This window comes from Crassostrea angulata, chromosome 3, assembly GCF_025612915.1.
Source record: "Crassostrea angulata isolate pt1a10 chromosome 3, ASM2561291v2, whole genome shotgun sequence".
Lineage (NCBI taxonomy): Eukaryota > Metazoa > Mollusca > Bivalvia > Ostreida > Ostreidae > Magallana > Magallana angulata.
In genome coordinates this window covers 31,862,589-31,880,441 of record NC_069113.1, presented here as the reverse complement: position 1 = coordinate 31,880,441, position 17,853 = coordinate 31,862,589, and the positions used below count along the sequence as shown (strand labels likewise).

Below are 17,853 nucleotides of genomic sequence, written 5' to 3'. Positions count from 1 at the left end.
ATCTTTATTATCATCAGTGAATTTTTTTCTGAGTAAACGTCATCCTTAAAGTATGATATAAATGTATGGCTATGAATTCTTTAAGCTTCCTTTGAACGTTGTATACATGTATGTTATACTCTAGTAAAGGAGGCTTGATGGTTGTTTTTTAGACTGTGTTAATCTTTTAAGAAGAAGAGCTCTGTATAATGGTTAAGGGAAATACTCTATCGATTTGTTCTGCACTTACGTAAATCAATAATCTATGATATTTTTGTCGTTACTATGAATGATTTCTTTGTACACGATTGTCTCTAAGTTTATAGCGTTTCTATTTTAGCTTATCTGATTTATCTATGAATATTAAAGGAGTGTTTTGGGTTTTATTTGAAAAATCAGAAATCTTAATTTCTCAGAAAAACTTTTTCTACTAAATTTCATGCAAACTGAGCTATACAGAAAAAAGATGATATTGCTTTTCTTCTCCTAAATTCATCCATGTCGTGTATAATTTAATCTTACTTCCCGAGTACGAAAAAAATCAGCGATGCAATCAGATTGTTAAGTGGGTTAATGATTCATGACTTTTATTAGCCCCACAATATCGAGAAATGTGTCTTTAGAATTCCAAAACAGATAATCTACCTCTTTTAGTGATTCAACTGTTAAAATGATATATAAAATTATATACATGTTTTTAAATTCAACCCCATTGTAGTATTTTCAAAACAAGAAATTTAAAGCCATCTTAATGTTTTTATCACGTATGTTTAAATGTATTTAGAACAGTTTGTTAAAACGGTTGACTTTAGGGCCCTGTTTGAGAAAGGAACTTACGACTTTCGTCTAAATCTACTGATTTCAATTATTCATCTGCTATCCAACTGTTTTACTTGAATAGCATTCAATTGTACCAACTGAGATTAAGATCATTAGTGGTATTAGTAAATATTTTGTGTGAACTTTGCTTATGAAGAAGTGAAACAGCATTTAATTGTACTAACATATATTAAGATCTTGGGTATTACTACAAATCATTTTTGTATGCAATAAGCTCATTGCGAAAATTATATTGAGACTAAAACATTACTTTGGCGCAATTTTTTTTTTTTTTTTTTTGTTAAATGCATTTTTTTTTATATATATATATAAAGAATTTCTCTATTTATTTAATGTGTATGTGAAAAAAAAATTAACACCGGACTATCATTAAAATCTTATCTGCCTGAGATTATTGCACAATTTCATCTTGAATATGACCGTCTTAATTCAAAAGAGATAACTTGGTTAGGATGAATATGAAGCTTTAGATCGTCATTTAATCGCGCTTTAAAGGATAAAATTACAGGAAGTATGCAGCATCATATAACATTTCTCAAAAGACAAGTCTGCATAAATGTAGGGGGACAACTTCCTTGAGAAATTTGATTTTCAGAGTTTAGCTATAAAACCCACGATACAGTTTTGAAATTCATTTATAAATTGACTGTACATTACAAAACCTTATAAGAAATTGTACCAGGAAATATTTTAATGTTATAAGGTAAAGTATTATTTTAATCACGTTTAATTTGCATATCGTATTTGAATCTTTATTCAAGATACATGCATAGAATAACTAAATAGTGAAGTCCCACTTTTGTTTTTGTCTTGATATTAAATAATTTCACTATGCAATGAACTAAAATGCTACCCATATGAATATATATATGCAGGGTTTTTTATATACAATAGGGTTTCGTCAGGGTTTTGTTTTGTTTGTTTTGTTTTTTTTTTTTTTTTTGGGGGGGGGGGGGGGGGGTTCATAGTCTTAGGGGTTTTTCTCACAGTAGTGTGAACGACATTTGTGAATAGCATTGTGTGAAAAGTGTAAAGTCTACTTAAAGACACACTGTGTGTACAATAGTATGCTTTATGACGGACTTTGTTTGCTACGATGTGCATGACCGTATGTGCATGGGTATAATTTAATTTCGTATTCAACAAAACACCTATACCCGATACTACATGTATTAATCAAATTAAAAACAAATGCTCTTGGGGTAAAATTTTCCAGATCACACATGTACTACTTCTCTCCGTTTGACCTAACTGAATGTTGCTTACATGTAATCAAATATTTCACTTCCTGATAGTCGGTTGTGTTTATATACTTTTTTGTAATTCTCTCATGATTTTAGGCATCATCTGACAGCCAAGATCTCTGTTGACGATGAGTTAAAATGCAGCATTAATCTGCTGTACATACATCTTTTTTGTGTTTTCTATCAACATGGCTCTTTATTCATTAAATCTTAATTTATGTACTTTTTTTGAAAGATTATATCGATGAATCAGATTTCTTTTAGTAATAAAGATGGTGAAGTTAGTTGACGATTCCCTTTTATATTAAGTTATCCGTCTTTAGAAGATCAGTACAGTCCAAAAATGGCCATGACCATTCATTCCTTTTAAACATCATTTCTAAAAATTTACGGTAGATATGATGAATAGTTTGTTGACCATCTAGTCTTCTTAATGGCTCAAAAAATAAAACAATTTTACACATGGATAGAATTACAATTATTCTCTAATTTTACTTGATCTATTTTATCTTTAGATGTGCTGTACTCTGATTTTTTTTAAAAAGCAAATCACTAACTACCCAAATCATAACATATATATTTGTGTTTGATAGAATTTCTTTATATACCACGATTCAGTGTTTTAAAATTTTTCAGTCACTTGATTTTTATGAGCGTGTAATTAGCAACTTTTTTGTGAAATTTCATTGAAAGATTTTTATTGTTCTAGACATTTTAGTTGCATGACTTTTTACATTATATATGTAACACTGCAGTAAACAAAAACACATAAATATTCTGAGAAAAATTGTTACTTTATTAGTACACGAAATAAAATTACTCTTTTACATACATTGTACAACATTAAAAAGTTCTATAAGTTTTTAAAATCGTTATTTGTGTTATTAACATGAAGTATATTTTGTTATTTAAGACTGGGCTCTTTTATAAAACTTTTTGTTTGATGCGCATGAAAATTTCAACCCTATTAAGAGAAAAGCATTAGATTTGACAAAACAAAAATTATCTATAGGTATAAATGTTAGTGCACAAGTTAAAGGCTGTTGGATGTGTGATTGCCATACATGTATTTCTAGATTATTTTGTAATGTACCCGAATAGCCCACTTCTAGTTCCGCTTTCTTCATCACTTCCAAACAAATTGAACTGTGATCCTGCTTCAGGGGTATCAACACTGATTTCCCAGTCGTCTTTGTCGTTTGTTTTCTTAAAGACTTTTGATCCTGCTTGAACAGATTTTAAAATCGGTGAAGAAAACCGAAAAACTACAGTACTATTGGCGGGAATTTCTTTCACTTTTGGTTCATGAAGTATTACTCGATATTCAGTGGCTTTGCCTCCATATTGGACCGGAAAAGCCATGAATTTACCGACAATGTTGGAGCAGTATATCATGTATGTTATTCCTACAACATGTTTATTCTCTTTTTCAGCAAATATGATAAGTTTATAATATCCTTTTTGAGGAAGCCTTGCTGACAAGAAGATTGAGTTCTCGGTGGATTGTTGAAACACGGCATTTTGAATTTTGTTGGAATTTGCGTCCTCTAGTGTACAAAGAACAGACATTTGTCGAAGAGTAGGAAGTACAATTTCCACTTCCCCCGAATTAGTGGTGTAAAAAGATTGGTCTTTAACACCCTCTCCAAACCCTAGCTCTTTGTATTCCGGTTTGGGGCCATATATCTGTCGATAGTCTGGAAACGGAACCAAATTGTCCATAACTTTGTCGCATTTAATTTCATAATTGAACAGTTGTGGCCATTCTTTCTTTTCTCCGGTAGCATAGATAAACAGGTTAAGCTTGTAATTTCCAGGTTTAGGTGGCCGCACGTGAAGTTTGATGATGTCATTTCCGGACCTCTCCGTAGCTACGCAATCTTTGTATTCCTTTGTACCTTCTTCGTTCTTGAATGTTAATAATGTATCTTCAATCTCTCCGGAGGTAAACTTTTGTATTTCTATACAAACTTCTCCTTTCATGTGTATTATAGTGTCTTTATGAGAACGAGGGAATACTCCAAAGTTTACGGAACCTTCCTCTAATTTTACAGATTTGAAATAGGTTTTCGGATCCACAGGTTTATCCAATAGCTGCCATGTTTCGCTAGTGGTCAGATCGTTGTTCATGTATGGCAGGTGCGTGCTTATAAAGTATTCGGGGTCCATAAGAAAGTAGTAGTCTTTCTTGCGCCAGTGGAAAGACTTGCCATCGATATAACCAGCATCCCACGTACAATCCACCAATCGCCATTCTCCTTCAACAAAGATGGCGTTCCAGGCATGGTTAGTTTGCAGAGTAGAAAGATCAATTTCGTCCTTGTTTTTGTGACTGAATCCCTTCGCATATCCGTTTATGACCTTTACAGGTACATGGGCGCATCTTTAAAAAAGGGAAATATTTGGGATGTATTTTATTTAATTGTTGTAATTGTAAATCGCAACATACATTGAGGTTTGGATTGCCAATATTGAAAATGAGTATTTATGAATTACAGAAATTTGCATATAAATCTATCGTAGATTTTCCTGATTTTAAGGTGGTATAGGACATCCGTCGATATTAACGTAGATATACAGCTGTAGGTACGGTTTAGAATTTTCAAATTTTACGATATTTGACCAAAAATACGTTTTAAGGTTTTGGAAAGATAAAAATTATAAAAGCCTCAGCAGGATTTGAACACATGACATACAGATTCTTAGTGAACTCCCTAATTCCGCTACGCTATTAGGAAACAATATTTGGAAAGAAAATATCTAAAAAATTATACTTGATTTTATTGTTTTTCTTAAGGAAGTATGTCACAGTATGGAGATGTCCCATACCACCTTTAAAAGTCTGTTTGTAGCAGGTTTGCGATCGCATCTTACCGACAAAGACTTTCGAAGAGATTGCTGTATCCAGAGCAAACGCTGGTTCGGCTCTGGAGGACATTTCCAGAATCGCACGATTTCTTCTCGCTTCTTCCCATGTACCCATCGACATCATACCTGTAGAACGAAACAATGATTTATGCACATGTCTACGCTTATAATTATTTAACTATTTAATTTTTTAATTTTAAAATTTTATCTATGAGGGCAATGTGACAATTTGATGCCATGCACGCTTTTTTCAAGAATTTCTTTCTACGGCTCTGTTGGTTATTATATTTCTAGCAAAAGAAAATGATGCGTTTGGTTCTTCTTCACCTATTCTAATAATCAAGTAATTGTGGTCAAGTTTCAAAACTGAAAAAAAACCGGTGTATTTAAATGAAGACTTACGCTATATTTGTCGTGACCCATTTGTATATGGCCCGGGCTCTCTCCAGTGGTGTCCGGGCGGGCTTTATCAGGTATTCGGTCAGAGTTGGTATTGAGCTACACGCAGAAGCTGGTGTCTATAAATCAAAGTTTTGAATAAAAGCTTAAATTTCTGAAACCTAAAGCTATTTTTTTTTTCAAAAATACATATAATTTTTTTATTTTATTTCAGAAATGCTTCCGATAAATTTGTGATTTTGTTTTAAAAATTTCATTTTAAAAAATTGAACATATAAATATTTTTACATCTAAAATAATTAGTTCAACTTTTAACAAACATAAAGGAAATTTTAATTACTCTTGCAACGTGACTGTCTATGTTCTTAAACATATCAGGATTAGACATGATTTGCGCTTTCTTTTTCCTGGATGGCTTTGGTTTGACATTATCCCCTGCAATTTCCTCGACGTTTTCAACAATAATGTCGTCTTTTCGAGACCTGCTCGATGATGAAGATTTAGCTGATAATACAACGTTAACCCCACTCGAAGACTTTGCTGAACCATTTTGTTGCTGTACTTGATGCTGCGTTGTGGTATTCTGTTGCTGTACTTGATGTTGCGTTGTACCATTGGATTTGGGCTTGATAGGTTGCGCAGTTCCATTGGTTTGTGATGATGCTTTCTTTGACTTTGTTGTCGATGAGGCAAAGTCTTGCTCGGTAACGTCTGACGTAACTATGACGTCATTTTGATTACTACTTTTGGTTTTTGGAGTGGTAGAAGTCGGTGTTGATGAGCCACATCCCATAATTACTGTTTATCTGCAAAATTATCTGTATATAATTAGTAGACATATGACCATAATAAGATGGCAATCAAAAGAATCATAATTTGGGACATCGTGGTTGTGAAACTTAAGCTCTCTTATATTTTGTTACTTTTTAATTGTTGTAATATAAAATAAGATAAAGGCTGTTCTTGAAAATTTACTAGCATTGTTTAATGTTTTGTCTTTTAAATGAAAACAGAAATAAAATGACAATTACATGTAATATTAATTTCAGAGCAATTTGAACAAGGAAGTTCTGTTTTCCCCTTATTTTCTCTTTTAAAACTAGTAATCTTTTCTTAAAACCTAACGCTCTGCTTCAAGTTGTTATATTTTAAGTTTCCAAAATCTCTCTACGGGGGTCTTACTTTTCTCAACCTTTTAAATCTTAATTTAAATAGATTGTGAGAATAAACATGATTGACACAGTGGGATTAAAAACTTCGCCGTGGAATTGTAATAATAATCTTGAAATGATTCTTAATGAAAGGAATTGTACACACGTTAATTTTATCTAAATCTTTAAAATATTTCATTTACAATCAGCTTGGATAGAGAACGACTAATAATTACATTGAGTATTTTCACAGTCAGGAGAGGTACGTAATAATCCGACTATCTGTAATTTAAAGTAGACTATGATGCAACAATCAATAAGGTCGATACATATTAATCCGCAGGCTACTTAATATTTCACAATATATACGCGATGAACGTCAATGAATTTAAAATCCCTGTGACATTGACCTTCAACGATGTACTAATTACGCACTGTAATGAAACCAAATGAAAATTGATACTTATGACACGGTAAAGTCACATCGATTTCGTTAAAAAAAGAACTGGGTCACCATATTTACAAATTGTCTGAAATATCTACATAACCATGGTTCATTAAACATATTGTCAGTATAGCTGATCACACACACGCAAGGTAGTGTGTAAGCGGACACGGTAACAAACATTACATATTTAAACATTTTAATGTTGACATTGAAAGCACAAATGAACGTCGGTAATGTAGTGTAAAATTGAATTCAAATATGCAGGTAACTTAAATTGGACAGATGTATGTTATACTTTTATCAATAACTGATCATGTATTCCTCGGATTAGCCGTTTGATTTTTTTGATTTTTTTTTGGGGGGGGGGGGGACGAGAATTGGTAAAAAAAAAAAGTTGTATGTTCTAGGAGCGGTCAGCACGGCGTTCTTAAAATGATGTAACATTGTTTAATGTTGGAACAAAATAGGATTACGAGCGCGTGGTTTGTTTGCAATCAACACCGTCAATAACTTATTTTGAGATTTTTTTTTTGATTTTTTTTTTGTGGCGGGGGGGGGGGAGGGTAAAATTCTAAAGCAAAGAAATATTACAATAGTGCAATGTAGCATTGCCTCTTAATTATTATTACTAAATAATTATTAAATTTAATGTAGGCAATATTCCACTTGTTTTTTTATATTATTTATCTATCAATCTCATCTAGTACTGTACTTTATAGTTTATAGCTAGAAGTCATACCAAATTCAAGCAGATAAGGCTACAAAAATATGACTATCTTAGTGCTCTGACTTTGTATAACCATTTTTTTTCTTCTGTTTTTGTTGATATGAACAAGAAATCGTTACAGATAATTCGAATTCTACTGTATTTCCAAATTCATTGAACAGGGGTTTTTCATGAAATATCGTAGTTAAATATCAAAATGAATTACACACATGCCAAAGTGGAATCGTAATTGAAATCACACCTGAAAGATCAAGCAATTCTTACCTTGTTGTGCTGGGAAGATGAAATATTGTCATTTGACCCATCAATTGTTCAGCAAAGCCTTTAAATCGATTCCTGTCCAAAAGTGTCCTTGGCAGATCCTCATGGCGACCTTTAAATATTTACAGCATTTGATCTACGCTGGACAAGATTGCCACAGACATTTAAACGACCAATTTTCCTAAATAGTTTGCATTAGATACCAAACGGGGGAATGGCCTTGAATCAAACATGAAGCTAGGTATTATGGTTCTTTCAAAATAAGTACTTACATGTATTTAACGCATGTTTGATTTCAATGTTTTCTTTTTGTTTGTTTGGTTTTTTTTTAATTTGGAACTTTAAAGATTGGAAATAGAATTAGGGAGGCCCAAAAAATAAAATTAGGTTCAAAATTAGATTTAATTCTTCAAGGTCTAGAAGATTAAAGGTACCTTGGTTTTTTGTACTTTGTAAATAGATACTTCATTAATACTTTTAAAATGACTGTACTGAGCTAGGCATTATCACGGAAGCTACTATTTAAAAACATTAAAAACACAAGTCCATATCACAGAAATGAAAAATGATGGAAGTTTTTTCAATGTCATATAATTGACTGTATCCATGTTGCATGCAGTCTTTCGGAAATCATTAGCAATAATTTTGATTAATTTGATACAAATTTGTTACCGTGTTTAATTTATTAATAAAAGTGTGCAAACGTATTTTCATTATTTCTCAGTTCCTAGTAATATTTTTTGAAAAAAAAAATGTAATTAAATAAGTATTAGTTTGAAATTAAGAAAAAACATTCACGCTATTAAAAACTAATAAAGTATATACACCAGAAAAAGGAGAAACCGTTAATGTTAAAATATGATTATTAACAACACAAACATCTTAAATTTGGTTTTCAAATCAGGGTTTACCGCTCTATCTAAACGAAAGGGGTGGGGGGGAGGGGGAGGTTAGTCCCCATTTTTTTTCAAAGATAGACATAATCGTTATGAATTAATTGAATCACTAATTTAGTCGTTTCAATTTTAATTTTAAACATTTTTGTTATTTATCATAACCATGAATCGCATGAATTGACATTGACATTCAATCCCTTAACATTTTCAGTAGGTTCAACTAAAATATGATGACGGCTGAAAGCTGTTTTATATTATTGACCCGAAAAATCAATACACCTACATTATTAAAACATTATCTTGCAGCTCTCATCAGAATGTAATGGAAAACTAAAAAGTCGTGAAGCTTTGCTATTTCCCGATATGGCAGAAAATCACCCTTTGTGACGATTTTTTCCTAAATCTCTCATCTGTCGCTTATTGACGTGTCAACAGAAACGTGCGCAGATTTGTATAATTTTTATATTCAAACATGTTGCTAAGAAGATGGGTGGATAAGGCGTGTAAAATGCCCATACACGGTCGGACAGGCTACTGAAAAATTAAGATATCAATAAATCTTATTTTTTAAATCATTTAAAACAAGATATATTTAACATATCATTGATTTAAAACCTATAAATATGTTCAATACTTGGAATATGTTGACTCAAACAGGCGTATACGTATCAAAACCTGCAAATAATGTCATTTTTAGAACTTAGAACTACGAAGTCCGTAAATTCGTAGCCAAAGTGACACATAACATTGAAAGATCTTACTTTGTTGTGTCTGATATGGCTCGGTGGTTAGAGTTTCTGACATAAGCTAACCTTTTATTTCTAGGGGTTTTATGGTATGGGTTCGATACCACCAAAATTTCAGGTAATATTTTTCTTCTTCTTCTTTTTTTTTTTTTTTTTTGTTAAATATATTAAAAACTGAATATAGTTAGAAATTGTGCTTTGGCAAACTCGTATTATAATCTATTTGAATAGATTTAATTGGGAAAAAATAAATTCAAAATTGTATTTCACGACTTGACCGAATGGGCATTTGCGCATCTTATTCCCTTATCTTCTTTCTGTGCATAGTTCAGGAAATAATAATCAATTTTGACTGGAATGAAACACGTTTCATGAACTTTCATTATTATATATTTTTTTATCAAATGACCATGATTTTTTTTAAACATTTTATTAAAATAATCCTTTGACTGTGCTTTAAGATGAATCATGCACTTATTCATTTCACCCAGATATCTGGTTTCTAATGTTAGATATCGAATTGATCTTGTATAATTAGACATGTCGTTAATTAATATATATTTCAAATAGTGTGTGGTTTCATGATTTTGACTTTTTTCTGCTGTAAATTGGTGAAAATGTACATGTCGATTTCAAGTAGCAATGATATTGAATTCGTTTGTCTCAATTTTGACTTTTGGGAACAATTTGTCATATATTCTGAAATAAGTGCATTTTTATGTTACAAAAAGTGAAATTATAGTACCACAATTTATTTTTCGTAAAAAAAAACCATTTAGCGGCAATCGGTTTTTAGAACGCAGTTCGCAGTTCGCAGTTCGCAATTGAATAGTGAACTGCGTTCTATAGAACGCAGTTCGCAATTCAAAATTTAGTGCGATTGAATAGTGAACTGCGTTCTATCTAGAACGCAGTTCGCAATTCAAAATTTAGAATTCATATTTGGGGCCCGCTTGCCTTATATGCAATTGAATAGTGAACTGCGTTCTATAGAACGCAGTTCGCAATTCAAAATTTAGTGCGATTGAATAGCGAACTGCGTTCTAACTAGAACGCAGTTCGCAATTCAAATTTAGAATTCATATTTGGGTAGTTTTTAGCTCACCGAAACGAAGTCAGGGGGAGCTTATGCTGTACCGTCGGCGTCGGCGTCCGAACCTGGTTAAAGTTTTTGTTGCAGGTCCTGTATCTAAGTTATTACTTGTCCTATCTTCCCCAAACTTGCATGGATGATGCATCTTGACCTACTCATGGACTTGAAAGACCTGAATGCTGAATCAGGGCCATGAGTTTCAGATGCTGGCGGAGGTTAAGGTTTTTGGAGCAAGTTAAAGTTTTTGGTGCAGGTGCCCTTTGATAGCAATTTATAGGTTACTAGTGGTCCTAACTTTACCAAACTTGCATGAATGGTGCATCTTATGATACTGATGCATCAGACATGCTTTAATGCTGAATCTGAGCCTTAGGTTTCAGATGTTGGATGAGGTTAAGGTTTTTAGAGCTGGTTAAAGTTTTTGGAGCAGGTGCCCTTTGATGATTATATCTTAGTTATTACTGGTCCTAACTTCACTAAATTTGCATAGATGGTGCGTCTTATGATACTGATATACCTGGCAGGCTTGAATGCTGAATCTGAGCCATAGGTTTCAGATGCTGGATGAGGTTAAGGTTTTTAGAGCTGGTTAAAGTTTTTGGAGCAGGTGCCCTTTGATGATTATATCTTAGTTATTACTGGTCCTAACTTCACCAAACTTGCATAGATGGTGTGTCGTATGATACTGATGCCTCTGACAGGAAGGAATGCCGAATCTGAGCCATAGGTTTAGGATGCTGGATGAGGTTAAGGTTTTTAGAGCTGGTTAAAGTTTTTGGAGCAGGTGCCCTTTGATGATTATAACTTAGTTATCACTGGTCTTAACTTCACCCAACTTTTATGGATGGTGCGTCTTATAATACTGATGCACCTGACAGGCATGAATGCTGAATCTGAGCCATAGGTTTCGGATGCTGAAGGAGGTTAAGGTTTTAAGAGTTTGTTAAAGTTTTTGGAGCAGGTGCCCTCTGATGATTATCATCCAAAGTCAGTTAAAGTGCCCCAAAACCAGTTTTCGTTGTCACAAGCGATTTTTGAAAACAAAATTCTCCATCTTTAATTTTTTAAGGGGATTAAATTTAATATCTAGGTATGACTGACTTATGAACTAAGATATTACGATGTATTAATCCCATTTACTGTACTAAAATAAAGAATTTATAAGCCAAATTTGATCAAAACCAGATGTCACAAACGAGAGTGGTCGTATTTAGGTACAAAAAAATAATCTAAAAGCACCAATATAGGAAGCAAAGTGATGAATATCATAATGCTCAGGGGATAGACTTTACATTTTTTGTCTATAATTTTCTCCCTGTTGGCCGAAGAAAAAAATACAATCCAAAATTTGAGTGTCCCATTTAATGCTGTGAATTACGTTACGATTTTCTTGCATCAATAATGAAATTGTAATAGGCGTTTACCGTGAGGTTAAATGGATAAAACTGATCACAAAGTTACAAAGATATGAAAAAAATTATGACTCACTAACAAAAGATACCATTTTTGAAAAAAGAATAACAAATTTCGAAAAATTTCCATATTTACATTAAATTGTGAATTACGTTACGCAATCTTGCAAACAGTTCCTGAATGCTACAAACTTCAACTATCCAGACTGATGTACACACCGATGCCTATCATTGTTACTACATACAAAATGCTTCTAACTGCCACAGTTTTATTTCGTATTCTGATTAAAAGTCAAGACTGTGAACTACGTTACAGTGAATTACGTTATGACCGATATACTTTATATTGTAAAATAATCCTAAAGGGGGGCAAAATCACCATGAATCTTTATTCATTGACACCGCTTAACATACACGCACTTGTAGAAAGAAAGTTTACATGCGGTAACCATTTTGACTACTACAGTTGTGTACGTAATCATCAGAAGTGTGATTATGCTTATTTGTGACTGAAGAAAACTTTTTGGTTTTTAATGATGTTATTGGAATTTTATATTGAGAATGAAGAATAAAGGTGAAACTTTGATATCATAAATATGAAACATTGATTCGTTTGGTGTTTAAATGAGGTATAAGTCTATATTAGAGTGTAACGTAATTTACAACAGTGTAACGTAATTCACGAACAAACATAACTACTGTTTTAATTTAATATAATGACTAGAATGAAATATGCAAAGCTTTAAAAGAAATCCTGGGAACAAAAAAGACCAAAGGTTAGAGAAAACTATCGCAAAAAAGAGGTTATTATGCTGTTATTTCACGGGGTGGGGGAGGGGGGGGGGGGGTTGTGAGTTGTAATAGCCGTGCAGATCATGTTTCTGGGACGCAAGTTTCAAAAGCGTCAATTTGGTACCATGTGGCTTGCAAAGAGTGGGTAACTTGTTGTATGAGCTCTGTTCCTTGGCAAGGCAGTGAGGGTAACACCCCTACCAACAGTTTTACAGAAAGCAAGCACAGGAACATATAATTATATTGTTGGTGATTAGGTGAACGCAAGTATCAAGTAGATGCGTGCATGTTGCCACCATGTACGAAGGTTTATAGTACACTGTATGTTGAAATAATTATCGAATAAGACCAGGGATATCATATCACATTTATGATAGGTGGGGAAAAGTCCTTTAAATGCCCGAACAGACAGACAAAACTTGGATTCCTAGTACAGAGAAATAGTGATATTCTTTGCTCTTTGAACGATCCAGTATAGCAGGAAGAGACTAGAAATATGCTTAAATTTTCTGAAATATATGAAGAAAAGTTCAAAGTTTGTGTGATTAACTATTAAAATCCCTTCAATAAGTTAACTTTATTTACTTTTTATTTTTATTTCCATATTGACTCTTACAACTTCGTTTGTGAATTACGTTACGTTGCTTGTTTTATTCTACAGACTTATTTTGAAATATAATTCATTGCCCATTCCCATCAAATTTATATGGACACAAGAAAATATTGCTTTATTATCTGTAAGTAAGTAGTTATTATGTTCTTTAAGAACATGCAGCTTTTGAATTCCCCTGATATTTAACAAGATATGTGAAATGTGCCATAATCTGATTTGAAACAATCATAACACTTTGGAGATATATTTTATCATTTGCATAGGTATTGCAATATATTTTTTTTATTTCCCATAGTTTCATTTGTAAAAATACTGCTGTTTAATCATAAAAAACGTATTGATTTGCACTTTAAAGAATTAATGTGAATTACGTTACAAAGAAGACCAAAAAAAATGTCTCAAAAAAATATTTCCTCTGAGTTTCAACATAACAAAATCTTAAAAATCTCTTCGTAAAAGGTATACAAATGAAAGCAGATGCATAATTCTCTGTTGAATTTAGTATGTAAGTTTTAAAAAAGAATAAATAAAATAAGTTTCTTATAAGACAACATTTTTTTACTTTTTACCTTACAGATACTATGTGGTAAATGGACTATTTTAGAATTGATAGTCAATTTTCCATTGAACTATGGTTTTTAATTGGATAGTTACTCTATCTGCATCAAGTATTATTACTTAAAACACTATTTTGAATGCTACAATAAAAATTTATTTTACATTTTGTAAAGTATTCCATGAAGTTACGTAATTCACTTCTAAAATTACACTGGATTTGTTAAATATGTCTGAAAAATATAATATCTGATTTTCCAGAGCTCATATATGTGTTTTCTGGTCATTCAGATATTGCTCTATCCAAATTTATACATTTCTTGCGATATCTGTTCTGAGCCGTTTTTTGAAAATTTTTGGGGCACTTTAACTGACTTTGGATGTTATATCTTAGTTAATACTGGTCCTAACTTCATAAAACTTGAATGGATGATACGTCTTATGATACTGATGCACCTGGCAGGCTTGAATGCTGAATCTGAGGCGTATGTTTCGGATGCTGGATGAGATTTGTTTTTTTGGAACAGGTCACATATTTTATAGATAATAGCTTGCATAGTTGATTTAACTATAATATTAATGAACTGCAGAGGTAGCTTCAGATGCAGATCTCCATTATCAAGGATGCTAAAAAAAATTATCCTATCTAAAACCTGCTTGATAGATGTGTTCGTTGTTAAATGATATAATATGATTCCTATGATATAGTATTGTATGATATGATACACTATTGTTTTATATGATACAATATCATATCATATATTATATTGTAAAAATTTATATGATACGATATGATATTGTATCAATTTTTTTTGTACATTATGATATGATATTGTATTGTGATATTGTTATGTAAAGTATTTTTTATTATGATACAATATTGTATAATATGATATTGTATAATATCACATATATTATATTTTATCACATGCTATTTCATATGATATTGCAACATAATATAGTATCATATGATATGATATTGTATAATCTATATCATATCATATCATATCATATCATATGATACGATATGATATTGTATCAATTTTTTTTGTACATTATGATATGATATTGTATTGTGATATTGTTATGTATAGTATTGTTTATTATGATACAATATTGTATAATATGATATTGTATAGTATCACATATATTATATTTTATCACATTTCATATGATATTGCAACATAATATAGTATCATATGATATGATATTGTATAATATATATCATATCATATCAAATGATACGATGTTGTATAAAATGAGATTGGTTTATATAATATAATATTTTATCAATATATGAAAATGTATTATATGATATTGTATAATGTGATATTGTATCATATAATACAATAAAGTATACTATGATATTGTATGATATAATATAGAACTATATCACATGATATTGTATCAATTGATATGATACAATGTTGTAGCTAATTTTATTGTATCATATGATACAATATCCTACATTGTATCAAATATGATACAATATCATACAATGCAATATCATGCTATAATATTATACAGTATAATATTGTGATGCATTATGTGATATGATATTGTATCATATATTATTATAATGTATCATATCCTATCAATATCATAATATATTATGATATTGTATTATGTGATCAAATACAATAATGTATAACAAGATACAATGTCATATCATATGTTACAATATCATATTTCATCATTATTTATTACAGTATTTTATTGTAATATATGATATATATTGTACTGGTATCATAGGATGCAATATAGTATTTTATATTATCGTATTGATAAATATTGTATCATATAATACCCTATGAAATGAACATATGATTATTATACAATTTTTATTATATGATATTGTTATACGATATTTGGTCAAAACAGTATCCATGTATATCCAAGATCATTAACTATGATTTTCAAATAATATGATAAAGGTGGTCTCATAAAGGTGTTTCCTCAAAAAGGTGATCCCTCGTCTCGGTGAGCTTTGTAATCTGTTATAACCTATGTGTAAGAATCGGGCTTATATGCAAACGAATAGTGAACTGCGTTCTATCTAGAAAGCAATTCGCAATTCAAAATTTAGAATTCATATTTGGGACCTGAATTTTTCAGGGGCATCTACTAGTGGTATTTCACTACCACTGTGAAAATATGGTGTTGCAGTTATCTATAGTTTCTGAGAATCGGGCTTATATGCAATTGAATACTGTGGTTTCATTAATATTCAAGGGCATCAATTTTCGTGGATAAAGTGAAAATCACAATATCAAGTATACGTAAATTAGTGGCCAATGAACCTATCAATACAAAATGTTAATTAAAATTGCACTTCAATGAATATTTAATTTCGTGGATCAACTAAACAATGATCCACGAAATTCATATCCTTATCTAGTGACACACTAGTAACTATATTTTTATTCATATGCACTGATAATAAATGAAAATAATATATATATTTCAAAGTACATTTTATTTATTTTTTATCCATGCTTGCGTGCATGCATATTTCAGCATGCGCAGTCTAATATTTCCGGACACGACTTCCTACTTGACTGTGAAACTTGCAAAGTTGCGTTAGCGCGACGGCGTATTTAGCAAAGTTGTGTTAGCGCGACGGCGTGTTGTGCAAAGTTGCGTTAGCGCGACGGTGTGTTGTGTACATGTGTTAGCGCAATGTCTCGTTTATCTGAACGCGATGTCGCGCTAATGCAAATGGCCCTATCCGGACACCATACAGATCTCAAAAACTATAGATTACTGCATCACCAAATTTCACAGTGGTAGTGAAATACCACCGGTAGATGCCCCTGAAAATTTCGGGCCCCAAAAATGAATTGCGAACTGCGTTCTAGAACGCAGTTCACTATTCAATTGCATATAAGGCAATCGGGCCCCAAATATAAATTCTAAATTTTGAATCGCGAACTGCATTCTAGATAGAACGCAGTTCACTATTCAATTGCATATAAGGCAAGCGGGCCCCAAATATGAATTCTAAATTTTGAATTGCGAACTGCGTTCTAGATAGAACGCAGTTCACTATTCAATCGCACTAAATTTTGAATTGCGAACTGCGTTCTATAGAACGCAGTTCACTATTCAATTGCATATAAGGCAAGGGGGCCCCAAATAACAATTCTAAATTTTGAATTGCGAACTGCCTTCTAGATAGAACGCAGTTCACTTTTCAATCGCACTAAATTTTGAATTGCGAACTGCGTTCTATAGAACGCAGTTCACTATTCAATTGCATATGAGGCAAGCGGGCCCCAAATATGAATTCTAAATTTTGAATTGCGAACTGCGTTCTAGAAAGAACGCAGTTCACTATTCAATTGCATATAAGGCAAGGGGGCCCCAAATATGAATTCTAAATTTTGAATTGCGAACTGCGTTCTAGATAGAACGCAGTTCACTATTCAATCGCACTAAATTTTGAATTGCGAACTGCGTTCTATAGAACGCAGTTCACTATTCAATTGCGAACTGCGAACTGCGTTCTAAAAACCTGTGTTGTCCTTGATTTAAAACCCGATAGCTCGAACTTGTTTCTCCTGCATCACTGTCAAAAAATAATACTGAAACGCCCATTTTTTCGACTGCCCCTCGGGAATGAGTTGCTGTTTCTGGAGACAAGAAACTAATGTCCTTATAGCCAATAAATCTACATGTATATTATTAGTGCATATGTATATTTAAACTACACTGATTTTAATTCTTCTTTTATGGTTATTACAAAAATCACGGAAATTTCATCAATCTATACATGTAAATTATAGATTACGCTTAATTGCGTATCGTATAGGAGCAATATCACCATTGT

General features: G+C 32.0%; 1 protein-coding gene across 1 annotated transcript; it reads right to left on the bottom strand.

Annotated features, from left to right (window-relative positions):
- Window positions 1-1,780: 1,780 nt before the first annotated feature.
- On the bottom strand, window positions 1,781-8,118 carry LOC128176639 (kyphoscoliosis peptidase-like). Its single transcript, XM_052843097.1, has 5 exons — window positions 7,921-8,118; window positions 5,671-6,136; window positions 5,334-5,449; window positions 4,938-5,057; window positions 1,781-4,446 (listed from the first exon to the last, which is right to left on the bottom strand). Exons 2-5 carry the CDS (start codon window positions 6,121-6,123, stop codon window positions 3,141-3,143), a joined length of 1,995 nt encoding a protein of 664 aa, XP_052699057.1. The 5' UTR covers window positions 6,124-6,136; window positions 7,921-8,118; the 3' UTR covers window positions 1,781-3,140.
- Window positions 8,119-17,853: the final 9,735 nt, after the last annotated feature.

What these genes read in the sequence shown, in the direction of transcription:
- LOC128176639 (XM_052843097.1), bottom strand. Translation starts at nt 6,123, where the DNA reads ATGGGATGTGGCTCATCAACACCGACTTCTACCACTCCAAAAACCAAA. An exon ending in TAGACAGTCACGTTGCAAGA is followed by an intron (nt 5,450 to 5,670) that starts GTAATTAAAATT and finishes TTTGATTTATAG; the next exon opens with ACACCAGCTTCTGCGTGTAG. An exon ending in TGGGTCACGACAAATATAGC is followed by an intron (nt 5,058 to 5,333) that starts GTAAGTCTTCAT and finishes TTCGTTCTACAG; the next exon opens with GTATGATGTCGATGGGTACA.